Source organism: Bos mutus, chromosome 10 (genome assembly GCF_027580195.1).
Source record: "Bos mutus isolate GX-2022 chromosome 10, NWIPB_WYAK_1.1, whole genome shotgun sequence".
Lineage (NCBI taxonomy): Eukaryota > Metazoa > Chordata > Mammalia > Artiodactyla > Bovidae > Bos > Bos mutus.
In genome coordinates, this window is record NC_091626.1 from 29,078,112 (window position 1) to 29,102,210 (window position 24,099).

At 44.8% G+C, this 24,099-nt stretch overlaps 1 protein-coding gene across 2 annotated transcripts in view; it reads left to right on the plus strand.

Annotated features, from left to right (window-relative positions):
* The window catches only part of ZFYVE26 (zinc finger FYVE-type containing 26), a 71,875-nt gene that overhangs the window by 5,241 nt on the left and 42,535 nt on the right, over positions 1 to 24,099 (plus strand). For both annotated transcript variants that reach the window (XM_070377665.1, XM_070377666.1), the window contains exons 4-20: positions 1,279 to 1,368; positions 2,795 to 3,296; positions 3,834 to 3,955; positions 4,524 to 4,688; positions 4,828 to 4,916; positions 5,854 to 6,017; positions 8,834 to 9,037; positions 10,259 to 10,870; positions 11,400 to 11,486; positions 14,596 to 14,664; positions 15,284 to 15,435; positions 17,473 to 17,674; positions 18,524 to 18,787; positions 20,976 to 21,095; positions 21,190 to 21,354; positions 22,543 to 22,761; positions 23,355 to 23,457. In XM_070377665.1, coding sequence (XP_070233766.1) covers positions 1,279 to 1,368; positions 2,795 to 3,296; positions 3,834 to 3,955; positions 4,524 to 4,688; positions 4,828 to 4,916; positions 5,854 to 6,017; positions 8,834 to 9,037; positions 10,259 to 10,870; positions 11,400 to 11,486; positions 14,596 to 14,664; positions 15,284 to 15,435; positions 17,473 to 17,674; positions 18,524 to 18,787; positions 20,976 to 21,095; positions 21,190 to 21,354; positions 22,543 to 22,761; positions 23,355 to 23,457 — 3,329 coding nt within the window. The remainder of the gene's footprint in view (positions 1 to 1,278; positions 1,369 to 2,794; positions 3,297 to 3,833; positions 3,956 to 4,523; positions 4,689 to 4,827; positions 4,917 to 5,853; positions 6,018 to 8,833; positions 9,038 to 10,258; positions 10,871 to 11,399; positions 11,487 to 14,595; positions 14,665 to 15,283; positions 15,436 to 17,472; positions 17,675 to 18,523; positions 18,788 to 20,975; positions 21,096 to 21,189; positions 21,355 to 22,542; positions 22,762 to 23,354; positions 23,458 to 24,099) is intronic.

The following is a 24,099-nucleotide window of genomic DNA, read 5'->3' on the forward strand; positions in this document are numbered from 1 at the left end:
TTTCAGCTTGCCAGATGAATTTTCTTTATCACCTTCCAATCACTAGCATTATGCATGCATTCAGGTGGCATAGAGCATTAGGGGAGGGCATGGTAAGAAGGATTTTGGACCAAGAACATACTAGATCTTATTAGCCTCTGATGTAATGAATGACACATGAATAAAGTAAGCATGCTCTTATGTTCTAAACTTCGCTTAATAGACACACAATCCTGCAGGTGCTTCTTGCCTTGACTTAGGAGACTTTTCAATAAAACCCATCTTCTGGAAGATTTAACCAGCTGCAAGATTTACAGGTGTCTCTAGTTTTAAAGAGTGCTTGTCAGGATTAGTCCCAGACTTTCATCTTATTTGAATTTGTGCCTAGAGAAAGGGGAACTATCATTTTAGTTTTAAGGACCAGCTGAAGGGAAGTTACTGTGAAATAAGTAGGTACAGAATAAATCAGAAGCTTTCTCTTCCCTTATGCATTAATCTCTGATGACATGTCTCCTTAACAAACATCTTCCTTTTCATGCTTGAAATGATTGGAAAATACTTCCTAATCATTTCATCTTTACTGAAAATTATGTCTTAAAACATCCCAAGGCCATAGGTTTGTTGATTTAGCAATTAAATGAGATTTTTAAAAGCATATGAAAACTTGGCATGTAGTAACTGGCACAGAATAAGTGTTTCATGAACATTAGATCTCTCCCCCTTTAATTTTCTAACTAAAAATGGAAATTAAAAATAGGGGGTTGGTCCAAAAAAGGATCATGTGGGCCATTCCATCCCAGCTTACTCATAACTGGGTATTTGGGACACCACAAGGAAGATTCTTGGAGAAGGTCCTCAAGTTAGGGAGGGAAAAAATCACATGAAATGAGCAAGCCTTGGCATTTGAGGCTGATCGGTGTGGGATCTCAGTGTTAGTATTTAAGGGGAGTATATGTTCAGTTTAGCTGTTTTTGTTTATAAAGAAAAGTGTCTGAATGAAAACATACCTAGAAATGTAATGGTCATAATGGTCAAAAGTATTTTATCAAGAAAGAAAGTACTTTATCTTAGAGAAAACAGCAGAAATAAGCTGAACGGGAGAAAAGTAAGTACTTACTTATAATTTTCAGCTAAAATATAGTCTTTTTTTTTTTTTTGGCTGCTCCATGTGGTGTGTGGGATCTTAGTTCCCTGGCCAGGAATTGGACCGAGGCCCACTGCAGTGAAAGCGCTGGATAGTCAGGGAATTCCCTTAAATCATATTCTTAATCTCTATGCTCCTTCGTATGATTCTTCTAGAAGTTACTCCCAACTGGCTTCCGGAGAAAACTTGAGTTTCTTTTATTGTCAGAAGACCTCCCAAGTGACATCTCAGAGGACATCCTCAAGGTGAGAAAGAGCCCCAGCTCTGTCTTCCCAGGTGTGCAGTCACTCAAGAAGCCCAGCTTTCAGGGATCCAGCAGAAACAAGCCCTCAGGATGCTGGCTGTTCACTTTTCTCAGGCCAGACCAGGGGGAGGCCCCTTGAAGGAAATTTACAGATAGGGAAATCTTATCTAATTGTAGACTTCCTAGAAGTGTTTTGGCCAGAAGTACTAAGTATAGCTCTGGAGAAGGAAATGGCAACCCACTCCAGTAGTCTTGCCTGGAAAAATCCCTTAGACAAGGAAAAAAAAAAAAAAAAATCTTTTTTCTGTAACAGGTGCACTGAATATGTTATAGTTAATCCTCACAACCACCTTCTGGGAAGAGATTCAGAATCTTAACTAGATCTGTCCTTTAGTGCATGAGGGATGCTCTGAGGCTTAATGCTTATTTTCTTCATGACCTGGCCACCAGCTAATGAAAGACATATTTACAGTAGGATTTAAGGTAGGGACTTTCACTAGGACTCAAGGTCCTTTGACTGTCTCGGAGGCAGGTAATGAAGAAGTATCCCTGAGCACCACCCACAGGAATGAAGAGTGGGAAATAACCTACCAAACAAATTATAGGCTCCAGAGATCTTGCCTTTTAAAGACTACATACAGTCTAGTAGGGGAAGAAGGAAATACGTGCATAGCACAATTATGTACTAAACCATATGGTACTGAGCCCCATAAGGAGGGAGACTTGTGTGGGTTGGAGGTACTGGGGAAGGTTTTATGGAAAGATAAAAAAATGGGTTGTATCTGCAATGTTATGTGGCAGCCTGGATAGGAGGGGAGTTTGGGGAAGATTGGATACATGTATATGTATGGCTGAGTCCCTTTGCTGTCCACCTGAAACTATCCCCAAATTGTTAATCTGCTATACTCCAATATAAAATTAAAAGTTGAGAAAAAATAAACAATCAAAAAGAAAAGAACAGGCTGTATCTGAAATCTTGCTTGGGATTTAGATCCAGGGTTAAAAACTAGTCTGTAGTGTTCTTTTAAAAATTGAATTTAAGTGCTTATAAAAACTTGTTACCTGGTCTTGAGCTTGCAGTCCCTGATTTAGTGTGACAGTGTACGTTTCAGGGGCAATGGGGGTAGGGGTGTGGATAGACTAGCTTGAGGATGGAGGCCTTGGACAAATCTCTCTTTGCCTCAACCCCCTAGTTAGAGGACACCTTCAAAATGAGGATAATAGTAGTGTCTTCTTCCTAAGGTGGTTTTAAGTATTAATTTTTCTGTCTAAAGAACCTGGCACATAGTAGCGACTACAGAAACCTTTGCTACTGCTACTATTGTATATATCCATGCATGTGTACACTGAAAGGAGGGAAACATCGAGGCTTGTAAATGATGACATTCTGGGCATACCACCCATCTCTCTCTTCATCCTCTATTTAGGAGCTGTATGCGGTCTTAGCACAAGACAGAGTGGACCCTGTGCTTGATGGAAACCTGAGGCAGGAGAGCTGGCCACCTCGACTTAGCTCAGAAGCTGTGTCTATGCTCTGGGATCTCTTGAGGGAGGCCCCCCAGGTCGCACAGGCCCTGCTGGAGCTCCTGCTTGGGGAGGTTGATGGTGCGGGCCTCCGAGGCTGGCCTCTGCAGAAAGCACTGGTGGACCTCATTCAGAAGGCACTGCGAACTTTGCAGGGCCCTACCGCCGCTCCCCCAGGGACAGTCGATGCCATCTACGGGGCTCTGCGGATGCTGCGCTGCCCTGCAGAGCCGCTCGGGGCTGAGCTGCGTCTCCTGTGTGAGGAGCTGCTGGAGGCCTGCAGGTCCGAGGGGAGTCCCCTGAGGGAGGAGCGGCTGCTGGGCTGCCTGCTGCACAAGGCCGGGCGGGACCTGGTGTCCCTGTACAGCCACACCTATGCAGAGAAGGCCACGCCCTCAGGAAAAGGTGTGTCCCTGCACAGCTTCTCCTGTGTTGCCAATTCCACCCTGTCCAACCCCTCTGAATCCCTGTCTTCTATGTTGCTCTGGAAATCTAATGGGAAAAGCTAAGGAAAAATGGGCAAGGGTTCTGTAAAAATGGGCATCTGTGCTTTGTGAAAGCACGGATTTTGTAGTCCAAGATGGAGTGATGGGGGAAAAATGATACACTAGCAGGAAAGAGGTGGCGCTAATGGGAAAAAATCCACCTGCCAATGCAGAAGCCACAAAAGTTGCAGGTTCAATCCCTGCGTCAGGAAGATCCCCTGGAGAAGGAAATGACAACCCATTCCAGTATTCTTGCCTGGGAAATCCCATGGATAGAGGAGCCTGGTCAGGGGAGCCATGGGGTTGCAAAGAGTTAGACACAACTGATGAATTGAGCACACACACCGAGAGAAGAAAGAGTCTTTAAGATAGAAGAGTAGAAAATCTGGTGTAACTTTCTGAAAGAATGAACTCTCACATCAGTTGGGCTGTCTGTGTTAATTTTCACTCCCACCAGATCCTCTTGATCCTGAGCGGGCAATGCTAGCCTTGTTCTCCAATCCTGACCCAGCCCACGCCTGGAAAGTGGCCTACTTCTATTGCCTGAGCAACAGCAAGCACTTCCTCGAGCAGATCCTGGTAAGTCAAACTCAGTGATTCTCCATCACACAAGTTCCCAGGGATCCTTTCCAGGTTTTTTTCATTCTTCCTTTCTTGCCCATTCATCTGTCCAATGCAAAGCAGTTTAGTGGTAAGTCATCTAGTTTGTGTCCCTCTCACAATTCCAGAAGGCTCTGAGAACCAGTATCATTCATATTTAGAACTACCAGCATTTCATTCCGTATCTGTCCTTGGGCAGGTATGTGTAAGCTTTCTGGAGAGTGTGAGGAAGAAGAGACAGTGGCAGCAACATGTCACCTAATTAACAGGGGAATCTAATTACTCTACCCTTCTTCCATTGCAGCTGAGCTCCAGTTTAATTCAACAACTGTTTATTAACTTAGTCTCTGTGCTACATCCTGTGCTAGGATCTGGAGATACAATAGAAGTCAGTCCCTGCCTTCAGGAAGCTTACCATCTAGTATTTTTGTAAACATTTTGTAAACAACTGGCCGCTTCTGGCATTGTTGGAAACCTCCCTTCTAAATGGAAAATCTTCTCACCCTGATGCGCAGCAAGTCCTCTAGCCGTCTCCTTTGGCTTCCAGGTGACAGCACTCACCCTACTGAAGGAGGAAGACTTCCCAAGTCTTGGCTGCCTGCTCAGTAGAGAATTCAGGCCTCTCAGCAGACTGCTCGTGCTCCTGGGCTGGACACACTGCCAGAGCCTAGCGTCAGCCAAGAGCCTGCTCCAGACACTCCACAGGACCCAGGTAACTCATGCTGCAGCCCAAGCTCCTCCAGAAATGTGTGTGATGAGGCTTTGGGCTGGGGCAGGGTCCTGAAGTAGGTCACAGCCTCTGACCCCAGGGGCCCGAGTCAGCATCTCTTTCTTCTCCTGTATCAATGCAGGACCAAGGCTGTGATAAGCTCCTGAGGGATGCCTGCAATGGGCTGTGGGCTCACCTGGAGGTCCTGGAGTGGTGTGTGCAGCACAGCAGGTACGGTTCTGTACCGCCAGCCCCCTTCCCACCACTGGGCACACTTGACCCCACAATCTACGCATGTGGCCTTTTCAACACATCTTCCCCATAAGTGTCTTGAGTTGACAGTATTGACCCACAACAAGTAGTTTTTCCAACTATTAAACCAGGAAAGAAATACAAGTAGTGATGATCTTCACTACAGCCACAAGGTCATAACTAGAGGATAATTTAAGGATGACAATGATAACAAAAACAAAAGCTTGTGTTTCCTGAGCACTTACTGTATACCAGGGATTGCTTTAAGTCATTTACGTAATGAGCTTGACCCTAATCCTGTGAGATAGACACCAAAGTTATCCTCATTTTAAAGATGGGGCCCCTGAAGCCCAGAAGTGTTAAGTAACATGCCTAGAGTCACACAGCTTTTGGGCGTAGTCTACATCCTTAGCTGCATGTTATCTTAAGTCACGTTTTTATTCAACAACTGCCTTTGGAAATGTGTGTGAGGTCCTGTGTTTTCCTGATAACTTAGCCTTAGTCCTCCCTAAATCTGGGTTCCTGTTTTGTTCTTCACCCACATTACCAGCAGAGGTGGAAGTAGCGAGGGGCCCTGACTCAAAGAAAAGCAGAGAAGCCCCTGTTGGATCTCAGCTAGGAAGGTTACAGAAATTAGGAAGCTTAATCTGTGGGGCCTTTTTAGAGTCTGCTGAGCACAAAGGCCCTTCCTAGATCTTTTCTAGACAAGTAAAAAGCTTGTTTGATAGATGTCCTTCTCTGAGGGTAAAACAAATGCTATCCTCTGTCATTGTCCATCTGAAATTTAGTGTTTGGGGAAGTGAAACCTGTGGTATTACAAGCCAGAGAGAAAGAATAAGAGGAAACGGAGACTGGTCTTTTCCCAAGCAATTATTTAAACTGTCTCCCCTTCCATCCTCCCAACTTTTGCTTTCAGCAACCCCATACCAAAGAGAGATCTCTTGTGTCATTTACATGGTGGAGACAGCCACTCAGTGCTCTACTCTCTCCATCACCTTACAAACCTTCCAGCCCTCAGGGAGGAAGATGTTCTCAAGCTCCTACAGAAGGTGCCAGCCAAGGACCCCCAGCAAGAGCATGGTGAGTTGGCGAAGGAGTGACCTAGGCAGGGTTCCCCCCAAGGAAAGTATTACACATGTTTCTTTTAGCACAAGATTTATTTAGCATGATTGCTGGGATCTGTCAAGATGGGTGGTCCAGCAGGTACCTTCTAAATTAGTGCTGTTTGTTCCAATCAGATTATGAGATGTAGGGACACCCTCCCCTTTCTAGGTGAGGCCAAGGGAATCCTATGAGAGCAGTCCCTTAGGGATCGAGCTCAGGAACCACAAGCATACCCTCATTCCATGGAATTAGGAACTGTCATGTGACATGGCGATTCACAGCATTGTCACTGGCAGTATCTATGCCAGTTCTTGGTGAGTCTCCAAGGTCCATTAGCTGTCTCGTAGCACATTTTGTGCCTGCCTTCCCTCCTGTACCTTCTTCATAGTCTATTGAACAGGTTGGATTTTTCTCTTAGAACATTCTTTTTCAAACTTTTTTAGAGTTTTTCTTTCCAAAGAAAGACTTGCCTTAAACAGCAATAAAGCCTTACTTTAGCCTTAGATCTTTGGTGTAAATTCAGAGCCCTCGTAGCAAGCTCTTTTTTTCCGCTCTCAAAAATCATACGATAGTGTGGTCTCAATCTACTACACAGGCCAGGGACCTTACCTTTGGGAGAAACAAACATTTTCATATGGCAGTAGATGTCTTTCAGCCTAGATATTGCTTTGCTTTACTTTTGTAAATTAATTTTTATTGGTGCATAATTACATTACAATGTTACGTTAGTTTCTGCTGTACAGCAAAGTGAGTCAGCTATATGTATACATATATCCCCTCTTTTTTGGATTTCCTTCCCATTTAGGTGACCACAGAGCACTGAGTAGAGTTCCCCGTGCTCTACAGTAGGTTCTCATTGTTGCTGTTTTGTCACTCGGTCGTGTCTGCCTCTTGTGACCCCATGGACTATAGCCCACCAGGCTCCTCTGTCCATGGGATTTCCCTAGGCAAGAATACTGGAGTGGGTTGCCATTTCATTCTCTAGAAGGTTCTCACTAGTTACTTATTTTATATATAATATCACTAGTGTATATACATCAATCCCAATCTCCCAATTCATCCCACCCCACCATTTACTTTTTTAAAGGACCTACCACTAACTCTACAGCTAGTGTTACTACATTCCACTTTTTTTTTTTTTAGAAATGTAGACAACTTTAGCAGATTTCCTAAAAGAACTGGAACTCTATTTTCCACATATAGGTACAAAAATCTTCCAGAGAAGCATTTGAATTCTGTCACAGGACACACTCAGATCTTGAACTTGGAAGAGGCAAAGAGGAGTGATAATAGGGCTGGACTCGGATGAGGCAGGGCTTCCCTGGTAGCTCAGCTGGTAAAGAATCTGCCTGCAATGCAGGAGACACCAGTTCGATTCCTGGGTCGAGAAGATCCCCTGGAGAAGGGATAGGATACCCACTCCAGTATTCTTGGGCTTCCCTGGTGGCTCAGAGGGTAAAGAATCCGCCTACAATGAGGGAGATATGGGTTCGATCCCTTGGTTGGGAAGATCCCCTGGAGGAGGGCATGGCAACCTACTCCAGTATTCTTGCCTGGAAAATCCCATGGACAGAGAAGCCTGGCAGGCTACAGTCCATGGGGTCACAAAGAATTGGACACAACTGAGCGTGTCACACGGTACAGAGTAAGGCAAGAGTGGCGTCTGGCACAACAATGTTGGAGCCACTCCCTGTCTGGGTGCTTGCAAGTCCTGGCTCTGGGCAGTAATGCCATGAAGAAGTCAAGGCCATAGAACAGTATTGACCTTGTTCTATTTATTACCCTGACCTTGGCAAGGCCGAGCTTCTAGGAACTGATCACTAGGAAACCTGTAAGGGTTTGTAGTAGCAAAGCATCCCTAACTACTCCAGTGTCCCTTGAGGAATATGCCTAGACAAAGGGTTCATATGGTAGAACTATATGCAGCCAGCAAAGATTTAGTTTATAAAGAAACATAATCCAGTGCTTATGCTCTAAGGGATTCGTAAGAAGTAGAAAAAGTAAATTGTATACAAAATGTTGTTACATTCAACTTAAACACATACACTTGTACACAAAAGTGTGAAAGGGGTTAAACCAGAATGTACCTACCAGTGGTTTGTGTTTAGCTGGTAGGATTGTGGGTGACATTTTTTTTCTTCTTTTTGCTTTATTTCTTTGAACAGGTTATACTTCTTCTATGGAAATAATTTGGGCTAGATTAAGATGTTTAGAGATTCTGTAAAGATTATGGGACCCTGCTTCCTAAATTCAAAACAAATTTTTAATAAAAAATTATAAATTATTAAATAAGTGTAAAGGAATCTCAACAGAGTTTGTATTTTTTTTCCCATGATGTCTGCTTTGGGGCTTTCCTAAAAATATCAATTTTTAAAAAAATTTTGTGTTACCTTTGCTCTCTTGTTTCTTGATCTAAACACATTTTAAGCCTCCTCTTGGATAATGCGGCATTCTAAAAGTAGACTAAACTTCTACAAGTTTTAATTATTTAAAAAAGGAAAAACAAGTATTTTAAGAAATGCAAGGGGAAAACTTGTTAAATAGCCAGGAGACCTGGGTTGAACAGACATGTAGAGGGGAGGTTGGTGGGGAAGAGGAAACAGGGGGACTAGACATTGTTGTTGAGTAGGAAACAAGACCTGGAAGGGATACCCATCACACTGCCCAAAAAGAAAGAGGGTGAGAACACTTAGGGGACTAGTAGCTTGATATCTCTGTGCTTCAGCCCCAAGTGCGGCCCTGGCCTAAAAAGAGCAACCCTGAAGTTCTGCCTGTTTCTCTCTGCAATTCAGATTCAGCTGACACCCTCGTCCCCGCACACCTGAGCCAGAGTCAGAGCCTGACTCTCTACCGGAGCTTCTGTGCCATGAAGTACGCCATCTATGCCCTGTGCGTCAGCTCACACCAGCACTCCCAGTGCCGGCAGTGCAAAGACGGCCCCTCTGATGACCTGGCCTCAGTTGCAGAGCCCATGAACGATCCTCCCTCCTCCCCAGGTACAGCGCTGCCCTCACCCCTTCCCCAGCAGAAGCTGCGCACCACCTGCCCCAGGAGGCTCTTTGCGTGGGAACACTTTTCCACCAGGATTGGAAGGTGGCCTTTTATTATGCCCATGATTAATTTCTTCCATGTATCAGCCTCTGTGAATCAAAGGGACATGGAGAAAGCAAGTGATTTATATAACTTCTCAGAGTCTGATCTAGTACCGTATTTTCCAAATGCTTTTTTTTTTTTAACTCAACCCACAGTATTTTACATCACTTCAGTTTGTACCTAGGTATATAATCTGTGCTTTTATGTGTATGTATATATGTGACGTATAAACTGAAATAGGGCTGCCCTGGGGGCTCAGTGGTAAAGAATCTGCCTGCCACTACAGGAGATGCAGGTTCGATCTCTTGAGTAGGGAAGATCCCCTGGAGAAGGAAATGGCAACCCACTCCAGTATTCTAGCCTAAGAAATCCCATGGACAGGAGCCTGGTAGGCTACAGTCCTTGGGGATCACAAAAGAGACACAACTTAGCAACTAAACAACAACAAAACTGAAATAACTTTCAAGAAACATTGCTTACCCTTCCATACAGAGCACACTCCAGATTATTTTTCTATTTTATTTCATTTTTTTCAAGTGCAGCTAAGTCAGTGTCTTGGGTCACAGCCTACAGTTTGAAAGAACCTTCTGTCCTATTCTCTCCCATTTTTCTTAATAACTTGCAACTCCTTATGATGCCTTCTGTGCCTTGTGTTCATATATCTCTCCCTTGCAGCTTTGGAATAGACCTTCACCTCTAAGCATGGTCATTTTTGACCAGTGAGTATGTCTTAAGCGATCTGGGTAGCCTGTGGCCACCTGTAGTGTAACAGTGAATGAAAATGGAAATGAGGGATAAGGCTGTCTTCATTGTAGGAATTGAAATATGGAGTGCTTCTCCGAGATGAGGAATAATCTAATTTCAAAAAGCAGAAACAAAATTTTGAGTGCTCAGTCAGCTGTGCTTTTTGTTAAGGGAACAAAATCTTTCTGCAAATCATGAAGACATGGCTCAGCGGTCTCTCGTTCTTCTGACTGTAACCACAGTTCCCCGAGTCGTTACAAAGAAAGAAATGAGTTAAAGTTGGGAAAGTGTTTGAGTCTGGCAAATACTCTTTCTAATGTTTGCATTCTCTCTCTTTCCTTCTCCTTCTCTGGCCTCTTCTCTTACCCATGCTGCTTCAGGTGCTTCAGATCTCTTCTCAACATACCTGGCCAGGTGTCAACAGTATCTGTGCAGTATTCCTGACTCTCTGTGCCTGGAACTTCTAGAAAACGTCTTCTCGTTGCTCCTTATCACCTCTGCCGATCTTCACCCAGAGCCTCACCTGCCCGAGGACTACGCTGAGGACGATGATGTTGAGGGGAAAGGCCCGCTGGGTTTGAGGTCCCCATCAGAGAGCCCTCAGCACATAGCACAGCCTGAGAGGAAGTCAGAACAGGGTGCCCTGGGTACCGCCAGGGGCCTGGCCTACACAGTTCCAAGCTGTCCGAAGCCAGAGCCAAAAGACAGTTCCCCGGAGCCTCACGGGCACAGCTTTTTGGACCTAAAGCACTTTACGAGCAGTGTCAGTGGGTTCCTGGCTGATGAATTTGCGATAGGAGCCTTCCTCAGGCTGCTCCAGGAGCAGCTGGATGAGCTGAGCAGCCGCGGTCCCCCTGAGAAGCCAAAGTTGCTGGAAGACCAGAGCGGCTCGGGCAGCAGAGACGGACTGCAGAGTCGCCTGCACCAGTTCTCCAAGGTTCTCTCGGAGGCCCAGTGGAGGTACAAGGTGGTGACCAGCATCCAGGGCTCAGGTGAGAGGCGATAACAGAAGGGGAGGTGGAAGAAGCATCTCGGGAATACGGGAGACAGCTAGGAGTGCATAGAGCCAACTAGCTCCAGACACATCACCAGAGCCACCCCTGTCAGAACTCGGGGACTGCTCCACGGCTCACAGTCCGGTTCAGATCTTCCCTGTTATTACCCCAGGAGGTGGACCAACTCAAAATTGGTCACCCTCGAAGGGAGGAGGGGCAGTATAGGAGTAGGGGAGTAAAAGGTACAAACGGTTAGGTATAAAATAAGCTACAAGGATATATTGTACAACACGGGGAATAGGGCCAATATTTTATAACTATAAATGGAGTATAACCTTTAAAAATTGTGCATCACTATATTGTGCAACTGTAATATACAATATTACATTATATGTTATATATAACCTGTAACTTATATAATATTGTACACCTATAACTTATATAATACTGTACAGCAGCAGTGATACATCAATTAGAAAAAAAATTGATCACCCTCCCGTATGACCCACTGGGTTTGCTGTTTCAGAGGAACAACCCTCCCGAAGATACCGACCCATCACCACACGGCACCCCAGTCTCCGCCGGGGTCGTCGGACAAGAAAGAGCCGGGCAGGTAATCCAAAGAGCTCTCCCCATGCCTCCATCCCATGCACCAGGCAGATGGTGTATTGCCGCTTGTTTAGTATTCTTAAAGATAAAACAGTCAAGCAATTCTTAAAGATAAAGTATCTTTTTTTCTAAATTGTTATTTATGTATTTGTCTGTGCTAGGTCTTAGTGGTGGCATGTGGGATCTAGTTCCCTGACCAGGGATCCAAATGGGCCCCTGCGCGGGGAATGTGGAGTCTTTAACCACTGGACCACCCAAAGATAAAGTATCTTAGAGCAATTCCAAATAAAGTATAAACAAAAGTGGTCTAAGATTATCCTAATCCCACTCCCCTAAGATAACCCCCGCTTGTAGTTTTCTCCCAGAAATTCTCTATGCAATGCAAGCATATATATGTGCCCTAAATTGCTGCAGTTGTGTGATCCTATGGACCGTAGCCCTCCATGCTCCTCTGTCCATGGGTTCTCCAGACAAGAATACTCGACTGGGTTGCCGTGCCCTCCTCCAGGGGGATCTTCCGAACCCAGGGATCAAACTTGCGTCTCTTGCGTCTCCTGCATTGGCAGGCAGGTTCTTTACCACTAGTGCCACCTGGGAAGATATATAGATTCACTGTTACCATATAGAGAGAGCTGCAACTTTCTTTTTTCACTTACATTCTCTTACATATGTAAATGTATCATACTCCGTATTGAGAAGTCACTTCACTTATTTTAAAGACTGCTTAGGAGTCCATTGTCCTACGTACCCTTTTGTGGGCATTTAAATTGTTTCTAGTTTTTTGCTCCTATAAACAGTGCTACAGTAAACAACCCTGTATGTATGTCTATGCATACTTGTGTGAATATATCTATAATATAGACAGCAGTTTAACAGAAAGTCAAAGTATGCTGCAGCTGCGTCGCTTCAGTCGTGTCCGACTCTTTGCGACCCCATAGACAGCAGCCCACCAGGCTCCCCCGTCCCTGGGATTCTCCAGGCAAGAACACTGGAGCGGGTTGCCATTTCCTTCTCCAATGCATAAAAGTGAAAAGTGAAAGTGAAGTCGCTCAGTCGTGTCCGACTCTTCACAACCCCATGGACTGCAGCCTACCAGGCTCCTCCGTCCATGGGATTTTCCAGGCAAGAGTACTGGAGCGGGGTGCCATTGCCTTCACCAAGTCAAAGTATATGTGGGTACAAAATATAGATGTAACAAATCGCCCCCCAAAAAGGCAGGCCAATCTACTCTCCCATCATCTGTATATAAAAGCCTATCTGAATATACACTCATCAAAAATGAGGAGTATCAAAAAAAAAACGAGTAGTACTAATCTTTGCCAATATGATTAGTATAGTAATGGTGTGTCATCATTTTAATACTAATTTTTAGTTTGAGACTGTGTCTTTTCATATATTTATTGGCTGTTTATAATTTTCAGTCTCAGGTCCATATTTTCTATTGGGTTTGTCTTTCTTGTTGAATTGTAAGAAGCTCTTTATACCTGAAGGAAAATATTCTGTCATTATGTGCTACAAGCTTTGCTGCATTTTGTCTATTGAGCATTATACAGAAGTATTAAATTTTGGATAGTCATATTCCATTATGATTTTTGTTAGTTTTTAAATAATTAACAGGTAATTCTTAAATAGTTTACTGTGCCCTAAAAAATACTGGGTATTTTGAGGGAGGTGAATGAGGCATAAACCGGGACTTTGCCTTTGAAGAATTTATAATTTACCTGCATAAACAATACCCATGAAAAACTTAAACTGCCCAGTGGCATGGCCTGAAAACAGAAGAGATCTCTTGGAAGGGAAGGTCAGCATAGCCTGAAAAGGCAGAGAAACAGGTTTTATAAAAGAGTTGACTATTGAACCAAACATGGACGAATGAGTTGGCTTTAGATAAGTGGCAATGAGATGCAAGCATCCTGGCCAGACTGGAAGATATGGAGAGAGAACCGGAAAACTTAAAGGCTGAGCCCCTTAAGTGACTCAGTTAATTGGAGTCAAAAGGCATAGTTTGCATTCACCTGGCTGATCCAACCCCAAATGCATAGTTCATTTTCTCTTTCCCGCAGCTGTCTGTTCCTTCCCCACAGTAAGCCAAGGAGGCTGCCTTATGTGGCCTGACATTACCCTCAAATTACATATTCTTCACAACAAGGAATAGCAAGCTTGCCTTGAAAGCCCCAGCACTTCAGGAAAGCAAGTGTTGAGAAGAAGATGCTTTTTCTCCAGGGCTTTCAATATCGTGGTCTTCAGCATGCCTGGCCTTACACTTTGGTTACCTACTCTTTCAAGTACTAGGACCACCTTTTCTATGTCAGAAAGTTTTTGTGACCCTCTTTGGCATCCTGCTGCTTCCTGGCTATCATAGTTGTGCTTTTATTTTTTTTCAGACTGTTGACAGTGCTTAGTGGGCAGATGGGGGTCGGTGACCCCTAGAAGTAATTTGAAAGCTCCTGGGGCTCTGAGACCCAGAGCTTGCTAACCACTGGTATAAGCTTCTACCCAAATGGGCACTGGGGTCATATTAAGCCCGCCCTGGGGCCATCAGTGTGCCCAGGGAGGGGTCCAGCCAGGGCCCTCGCTCTCACCTCTTGGGCCCACTCCTGCAGCTGCTGCTCTAGCACCTTCAGCCAGACTCTGAGTCGCTTCTCTCACCCCAGTTCCTGACCCTGCCTCTCTGCCAGGGCCAGCACCCCTCCCTGGAGCTTGTTGGTAGGTGTATCTTCGTGCTGGAGGGGAAGCGGACCATCAGTTGAGGAAGCCTGGAGCCTTCTAGAATGAGACTAAGAAGATGGATCCCCATTTCTCAGGGCGCTCAGAAGGAGCAGCTGGACTGAGATAGGAGGAAATTCTCCTCCCTGCAAGGGGAGCAATACAGCTCAGCTAAAAGGAATAAAGACTCACCACTGGGCGGCGGGTGGGGGAAATAATTATATATATATACATATATATATAGGTCCGTAGGAACTTGGTGTTTTGCTGTAGAAGGAGCCACTGGTGTAGTAACTACTCATTATCTTTTCACTCTACCTGGATCTCAGCTCTCAAGCCAACCTCCCACTTTCTGCACTGTAAGGTACTGATGGTTGATTTTCTCTGTTTCTTCCTAATACCTCTAGATGACCAGGACAAAGTTTCCAGATCATCCCTGGAAAATACGAGTAGTGAACTGAGCACAAGTACTTCAGGTATCAGTGTCCCTGCCAGTTGCCAACTTCCAGTAACTTTGCCCTGATAGAGTTGTCATACACCCTGATGTGAAACCTTGGACTGAGCAGTTCTTGCTTGTGTTCAGCAGTGAAGGGGCTATTTCCCTATCAGCTGAGTTACCCATCAGTAGAGAGAAACAGAAGTAAATACCCAAGGAAAGTAGTTGGTACGTAAGTCTTACATTTAAAGATGATAAAGTCTTATATTTAATATGTTAAAGAATTTAGCATATTAACAGATACACACTACCATATATAAAATAGACAAGGATTTACTGGGTAGGTAGCACAGGGAACTATACTTATTATAATAACCAGTAACGGAAAAGAATTTTTAAAAAGAGGAGATATAACCAAATCACTTTCTGTGCACCTGAAAGTATGCAATATTAACTCTACTTCAACTGTACTTCAGATTTAAGAAGAAGATAAAAAGATGATAGCATAGGTGTGCCCTTCATTTGAGGAAAAATCAAGATCTATTTATAGACCTTTTAGAGGACTTTGAGAAGGATAGGAGTTGGGCAGCAGGTGACAGGATAGTTTTTCCCCAATTGCTGTCCCTTCCATAGCCGCCCATGTTCCTGTATCCCAACAGAGGGAAGTCTGAGTGCTGCGTCTGGGAAGAACGAGCTGGAGGGCCGATTGCAGCCGCAACCTCACAGTTCACTCATCCCCATGATGTTCTCCCCACCGGAGTCACTGCTGGCATCCTGCATCCTCCGGGGGAACTTTGCAGAAGCCCACCAGGTGAGCTGGGTTCTTGTGCAACAGGCGTTAGGAGCCTCAGCCTGACCTTGTCGCAGGAAAGCGCTAGGGGAGCCTTTTACCTTCCGGGACCCACGGGCCACAGGTAGAGGCAGGTGTGTGTGCAGCCAGAGCCACTCAGGTGCACCCGAGGGCGCAGTTCCAGCAGGAGAAGCAGGAGGGAGTTTGCGTGTACGGGACCCCATCCACCCCATGGGGGGGGGGGGATCCACCCCATTGAGCACTGTGGATTTCAAGAGCCAGCCTGGGGGAGATTTAAGCTGTTGAATCATTTGTTTTCTTAACATAAATGGTGTTTTAGCAAGATAAAATATTGGGCGGCAATCAAAACATTGATTTTTATGTCTTTCCTTGTAGTCCTTCTCTGAACATATATGTGGTTTTATATAGTTATAAATCACTGTGCAGACCATTTTTAACAAGAAATAGAAAGCCAGTTCAATACGCAGGAAGTGGAGGGGATCTAGCAGACTGTTAGGTTCATGTGTGTAGGGGAAATTGCAGGGAGTGAAAATGGAAAGACCCTTACTCCCTCTGAGCTACTCTCTCTGAGCTTTGATATCCTCACCTGAAAACTGGAGTTAAATGTAATACCTGCTTGTGCTGCCTCCTGAAATGTTAAGAGGATTGTGTGTAAGCTGTGAGAAATACAGGAATCCTCTGCTATTGTTTAAATGTAATAGCATAAAAACCCACCATTGTAATTTTTAAAACTCTCTTGTTCTACTTACGATGCCTATGCTGGTCTCTTAACACACAGGTCAGAATTTTTCTTTCATGTGAGTTTACATGGAAACATCTATGCAATGGGATAATTTTTGTTTAACTTCCTCTGACACATTTTAGCTCTTGTATTTTAATAACAGTAACAATTCTGTCCCTCTCAGGAGGATAGGACTCTCACTAGCCTTTCTGACACCCAAACCAAGAAGTCAGTTATGAGGTCCCCGATGCTTTACCACTTAAGTGCTCACTTCCTTTTCTGAGAATTTGAGTTTTTCTTTTCTTCTTTTCTTTTTTAATAGAAGTTTTTCAACCTGGTTACAGAGCAAGTTGTGCATATAAGAAAGTGCCAAAAAGTATTCACCAGAAAATAAAATAAGATTAAAACTAATTATCCAGAGGAACCAATACTAAAGATAAAAGTATATTTTTTGCCAATGTCTTTCTGAAATATATGTGACCTTTATATAGAGCCAAGATCACTTTGAATCTAAAATTTTAGTGTCTTTTTACATTACAAGTATTTGCTCTGTAACTGATTTTAGTAACCTTATCTGATCATGTAGCTGTGTTTGACCATTATTTTCAATCCTGTAATCATTGTAATAACTAGTGTAAAGATTATCACCTTTACACATTAAGACTTTGGAATTTTTTCATTAAGAAAGTTTCTCATAAAAATGACTGAGTCAAAGAATATAAACATTTTTAAAGCTCCATAGATTGCCAAATTGCTTTTCAAAAAAGATTGTGACAGCTCATTCTACCACCACCCCCTGAGAGTTTATTTTTACACTTTGTCCTTATGATAGATGCACAGTAGTATGACTTTTAAATTCCCTGAATTTAAAATTTAAAAATCGGAAAGACCCTTACTCCCTCTGAGGTACTGTCTCTGAGCTTTGATATCCTCACCTGAAAACTGGAGTTAAACGTAACACCTGCTTGTGCTGCCTCCTGGAATGTTAAGAGGACTGTGTGCAAGCTGTGAGAAATACAGGAATCCTACTTGGAGGGGAAGGCATTTTTTCATGTGTGTATTAGTCACATGTATTTTCTCTTTGAAATTGTCTACATCATTTGCCTATATTCTGCCGGGGCTCTGGTGACTCTCTTGCTGACTTTTATGAGTCATTTCTACATTTGATCTACTCTCTGCACATCCAGCACTCTTCCAGCCCCACAAAGCAGCTGTCTCAGGGCCAGAGGCTGATGCCTGGCAAGATTTCAGATCTGTAGACTCTCCCCACTCCAGCAGGCCCACCAAAAGCCACACTCCTTTCTCTCCTGTGACAGGTGGTGTTCACCTTCAACCTGAAGTCTTCACACAGTTCTGGGGAGCTGATGTTCATGGAGCGCTACCAGGAGGTGATCCAGGAGCTGGCCCAAGTAGAACATAAAATCGAAAACCAGAACTCAGACGGGGGCAGCAGCACCATCCGAAGAACAGGAAGTGGCCGTTCCACCTTGCAGGCCATCGGCAGCGCTGCGGCCGCAGGTCCGGCTTCCCTCTTGTCGGGTGCTGAGGGAGTTGTGGGAGGAGGGTGTGGGCAAGAAACCGCCCAAACCAGAGGCTCACTGTGAAGATGACAGAAACCCAGGGCAGGACGCTTGCCTTGAAGAACAGCAGTCCTGACACCCCCCGAGTCATTTTCTAGCTGCGGCCAACTATGCTGACCACAGGGGTCTCTTACCTGCTGCTCGAACTATTCCATTAAGTCTGTCCTACGTGACTTATACTGAGGAGTGTGAATGCAGTTTCCACCATGGGTTTTGATGGCCATTATCTTGAGCTTTGGGGAATTGATTAGTGTATCTTCTTCCCATGTAGTTATTCAGGGATTATTTTACATTCCTAAAAAGTGAAGAAGTTTTGTCTAACATCTGTGGCCTGGGGTTCTCAGATCTCCAGGCCCAACCTTGGCTGTACTGTAGAAAGAGCTCATCCTTTCATTGTTTCTTGAAAGTGGAACCTTGTCCCATTTTTTACATCTTTTGCCGGTCTAGGCTGTATATATCAAGTTACCATCACACACTGCCCCTTCTATATGCTCCCAGAAATTTTCTTTACAGATTCAAAAGAATATATGCATATGCTTTTTGTTTTTAATATGAATGGGCTTTTATAACAAGTACTATTTTCTGCTTTGGTTTTTTAGCAATATATTTTAGAGATCTTTTCAGATGAGCACACACAGACCTACCACATTCTTTCTCAGCCTACTTTTAGGCCCGACCTGGAAGAAACCCTTACTCCTCCTGACCTTATAACTACTTCTCAAAATAAAAGTGGTAGTGAGCATCATTTTAACCTCTTGCCTTTTACCCCCAACCGCCGGGTGTCCAGGGATGGTATTTTATTCCATCTCTGATGTGACCGACAAGCTGCTCAGCACCTCTGGAGACCCCATCCCCACGCTCCAGGAGGACTTTTGGATAAGCAGTTGCCCAATGGAGCTCACTGCTCCCCTGAAAGAGGTTCTGGAAGACCTCAGCCCGCCCGCCATGGCTGCGTTTGACCTGGCTTGCTCACAGTGCCAGCTCTGGAAAACCGGCAAGCAGCTCTTGGAAACAGCTGAACGGCGCCTTAACAGCAGCCTTGAGAGTCAGGGTGAGTATGCTTCTTTCACATGATCCCTTTATTCTCAAATAAGGAGACAGGGTTCTGAGATGCTTGATAATTGTACAGGAAGAAAGTTACTGGGGAAGGAGGGACAAGGAGAAAGGATTGTTTCTTTATTTCTTCATGTCCATTCTGGTGACTAGTCTATTGAGAGTCTTGCCTTCTTTTCTTTTTAATTTATTTTATTTCTGGCCCTGCTGGGTCTTCGCTGTTTCTCTAGTTGCAGAGAGCCAAGCTACTCTCTAGGTGCGGTGCTCAGACTTCTCGTTACAGTGGCTTCTCTTATTCAGAGCATAGGCTGTAGCATGTGAGGGACTCAGTAGTTGTAGCTCCCCGGCTCTAGAGCACAGACTCAATAGTTGTGGCATGAGGGCTTATTTGCTCTGCGGTATGTGGGATCTTCCCAGATCAGGGATCAAACCCATGTCTCGTGCATTGGCAGGCGGATTCTTTACCACTGAGCCACCAGGAAAGCCCAAGAATCTCACCTTCTTAACAGACATAATAGTCTACAGTCATTTGGGGAAATTTTCTTCTGGTTTATAGATAAACTCAAGAAAGAGATAAACATTCAAAACTGGTTCAAATGGCATTGGTGATACAGTGGTGAATATAGTTGCCTTCCAAAAATGGTACAAATGGAATTTGTGCCCCTAAACTGCATACCTCCTCCACAGTGAATCCCACTTCACTCTAAACCTGGGTCTCAAACTTGTACACCAGGTATAAGGGAAAATTTTAGTGGATCACAGTTAAGGGGAGGATTATACCTTGAGGTTAATGATATCCCAGAATGTGTCTATGGAGTTCTTAGAGGAATGAAGGTAGAGGAATGTGAAGAAAGAATTAGGCAAAGTGTCACTCCCCGCCCATCCTTGATACACACACCCAACACTGGAAGGACTGACGAGGCAGAGAGAAAGGAACGTACTCTGAGTAATACGGAGGGTGGAATGGTGAACAGGTGTGACATGAGTAGCTTTCCCTGGGTTCAGTGATTCGCTGGGAGAGCCCACAGGACTCAGCATACAGTCATACTCATGGCTACAAATTGTATCATCAAAAGGACACAAAGCAAAATTAGCAAAGGGAAAAGGCTCATGGGATAAAGTCTGGAGGAAACCAGACATAAGCGTCCAGGAATTCTCTCCCACTGGAATCACACGGGACGTACTGAACTCTCCCAGCAGTAAGTTGTGACAAACAAATGTGAAATGTTGTTTACTGGAAGCTCATCAGTGACCCAGAGCCCAAGGTTTTTACTGGGGGCTGGTGACAAAGGCACCCTCTGCCCAACATGTACCAAACTTCCAGACTCTCGGAAGGAAGGCAGGTGTTCAGCATAAACCACACCGTACAGTTTAGGCACAATCAGTCACTTCCATCATTTAGGGAAAATTTTGTCAGTGTAGAAAAGCTTCTACCAGTCAAGTTCGGAGATGCCAGCCAAGGACCAGCCTTGCCAGCAGGCCTTTCTGAGGATAGCAGTCTCAGGCCTTCTGTGTTAACTCTTTTATGCACACCCTTCTAAATCACTTCTGAGCGGTTGGCTTGAAATCCTTTAATGCTGACATAGTCGTTCTAAGAAAGTGTGCTGTGGCATACACAATGCTGTTTTTACTGAACAGTTTACTGCCCCCTCGTCTAGCGCTTATATTCCAAAATGAATGAAGATTATATAATGTTCAGGCCAACTCGTTTCATGCCAATCAGGAATTAATTTAGTACCTGCTGCATTTCCAGATTATCTGAAGTTTATGGAGCACAAGAGAGGTATAAGAAATAATCTCTACATAAAGTTCTTTATAGTCTAGTCAGGGTATCAGGATACCATTTAAAACAATCAGAGGAGACTGGATCCCAGATCAAATTCTCAACTAAGAAAGGTACCAAGGCAAATCCACAAGAAGTACCTGGTTGGCTTGGGACAGCAATTCCCCAGGAATACCAGAGCTCCTGGGTCTGCTGCTGTGGACAGCTGAGGCATCTTGCCGCAGATAGCCCTGGAACCACAAGCATGGAATACACCAGATTTACTGGTCTACTCAACTGGCACAGCATCTACCTCCCCCTTAATATTGAAGGAGATAAAACTTGACATGTAAATACAGGACTTTCAATCTCTGAAAGTACCTTGTGTTTTTTCTGCATTCCCTCTTGATTCATCCATTGCCAGGTCGCCAGCTAGACCACGTATTCGTCAATGCTGATGGCATTCGAGGTTTTCCAGGCGTTCTTCAGCAGATCAGTAAGATTCTCAATTACCCACTTGTGTCAGCCGGGCAAATCAAATCAGGTGAGCTGCTTAACTACCTTTTTTTAATCTCCTGGACTCGGAACGTTGGGTCAGCATCAGACCTGACTTTTTCTTTCTCGTTTGCTCTCCATAGAGAGTGGAGAGGATAAAGGAGGAGGTCCCCCACGGTGCAGCATTGCTGAGCTGCTTCAGATGTGTTGGCCCAGCCTCACCGAGGACTGTGTAGCCAGCCACACCACCCTCTCCCAGCAGCTGGAGCAGATCCTGCAGTCGCTAAGAGAAGCGCTAGAGCTGCCAGGTACCAGTCCTTCTGTGAGGGAGCAGTTGAGGTTGAACTAGGGAAAGGACATAGCGGAGCGTGAAGGAGCACATCGGAAGGGAGGCTTAGGACTCAGAAGTGGGCCCTTGAGTGTGCGTGCTGAGTCGCTTCAGCCATGTCCGAGTCTTTGCCACCCTGTAGACTGTAGCCCGCCAGGCTCCTCTGTCCATGACATTCTCCAGGCATGAGTGGGTTGCCATGCCCTCCTCCAGGGGATCTTCCTGACCCAGGGACTGAACCCAAGTCTCCTGCATTAGCAGGTGGGTTCTTTACCACTAGCACCACCTGGGAAGCCCAGCAGTGGGCCCTACCAGCACTCTAGTTAACCAGGACTGGTCTTGTAACTAATCCCACCTGTTTGCCCACCTCCTAAGTGAAGGGATGCTTAGCGCACCATTAGCTGGTGCACGTTTCTCATTCCTAGTGAAAGATATACCCAGAAGTCACTCCATAAACATTGGCAAACCATGCCCAAAAGAGTGCTGTGCATTTCACAGACGAGTTCCACCCCAGAGACACTGGGGTGAAACTGGAACTCTTCACCCTAATTTCTCCAGACTCAGAACTCTTCCTGGCTGAGAATCACTTGCACGGGGAACCAAGTTGGGATTGTGTGGTGAAAGTCAATCAGTCGTGTCCTACTCTGCAACACCAGGAACTATACAGTCCATGGCATTCTCCAGGACAGAATACTGGAGTGGGTAGCCTTTCCCTTCTCCAGGGGATCTTCCCAACCCAGCAATCAAACCCAGGTCTTCCACACTGCAGGCAGATTCTTTACCTGAGCCACCAGGGAAGCCCAAGAATACTGGAGTGGGTAGCCTATCCCTTCTCCAGCAGATCTTCCCAACCCAGAAATTGAACCTGTGTCTCCTGCATTGCAGGCAGATTCTTTACCAACTGAGCTATCAGGGAAGCCCTTGGGATTGTGTAGCTGCCTTATAAGTGTAATACCCAAGCTGTAGGATGCCCCATGCAGTATATACTTGCGTTTATATTTCTTAAACTTAGGATTTTATAGCTGCCTTGTAAGTATAATACCCACGTATAGGATGCCCCATGCAGAACTGAGCAGAGGCTCAGTTCCCATATTGTGTTGGAAATTGACCCAAAGCCAGATGCACAGACTCAAGACTGCATGCCTTCTCCTTCCATAACTCTTCCCAGAGCCCAGGAGTACCCCACTCTCCTCCCTGGTGGAGCAGGTGGCCCAGAAAGCTCCGGAGGCCGAGGCCCACCCTGTGTATATCCAGGCTCAGCTCCTCCAGAAGAACCTGGGCAAACAGACGGCAGCAGGCGGCAAGCAGACTGACTACATGGGCACCTTCTTCAGGTACTGCAGCACCCTGGCTGCTGTTCTCCTTCGGAGCCTGAGCTCTGAGCCTGGTAAGTAGCAAGAATACAGCCAGGACCGGCCCACAAGTGTCTAGGGCAAGGAAGAAGAAGGCACACGATGAAGAGGTTCTAGGTGCAGCAGTAGATTTATGAGGTCCTCTCTTATTCACCTCTATCTCCCCGATGCCTCATACAGTAGTACAGCACACGAGAGTATTCAGTACATTTTGATGGCATTAATGACTCAAAAATACTCTCTCAGATCTTCGATCTACTGTGGATATGAGAACTGAGAAGAGGAATTGAGTCTCTGTTTAAAATGCCAGACGCTTACTCGAGTCCACAGAGCAAGTATTACCACAGAGCAAGTATTACCTGCACTTCAGTCGCATGGAAGGGAGCAGAAATTGCTATTTGTGGCTAGACCTGTTCACTGAAGTGTGTCTGGTTGGAAGTCTTTAGAACAGTGCTAAGGCGTGATAAACCTGTGGTCAGCATCATGTCAAGAATACCTTTTACCTAGAAAAATACCAATGAAAGGACTTTCCATGTAGTTTTGACACTATTTTTGTTGGTGAGTCTGGAAAATAGGGCTCTGAATGTTGCGGTCAGTGATGCAAAGATCACTTTCTTTACTTCTGCAGATCACGTGGAGGTCAAGGTAGGAAACCCCTTTGTTCTCCTGCAACAAAGCTCTTCCCAACTGGTGTCACATCTCCTGCTTGAGCGACAAGTACCCCCAGACAGGTAGGAGCCACCCCATGAGTGTAAGGCATGGGCCTTCCTAATTGTTTCATCAAGGAAACCAAGGGCTCAGTGGAGCTGTGTTTGAGTCCAGTACAGGAAGCGGAGATTTCTTCAACTTTTCCATTAATTTGCAGTTACTCTTATGCAGGCTTCATTAAAATTCAATGTGCCTTGTTTCTTCCTATCCCCATCTAAATAAAGGGGTTAAAATCAGATTAAAAATAAATAAGTAAATAAAATAAAGAGGTGACTCTACTTAAGAGTAGGCAAAAATCCAAAACGTTGATAACACAATTAGTTGGCTAGGCTGTAGGAAAACAAACATTCTCACAGATTGCCAGCAGGATATAAATTGGCACAGCCCCTGTGGGAAAGCAGTTTGTCCATGTCCACTAAAATGACGATCCGCATTTTTGACATTTTTGGCAGTCCACATTGGGAAATTTATCCCAAAGCTTTATTATACATATGAAAAATGCTGTATGTACTAAGTCATTTTATCACAACTTTGTATGGCATAGCCATCGTCCACTAATAGGAGACTAGTTAAATTCAGGTTCCTCCAGATAATGGAATGCTGTGTAGCTATAAAAAAAAAAAAGAATGAGGGGCCTCTCTGTAGATGGATATGGACAGATCTAC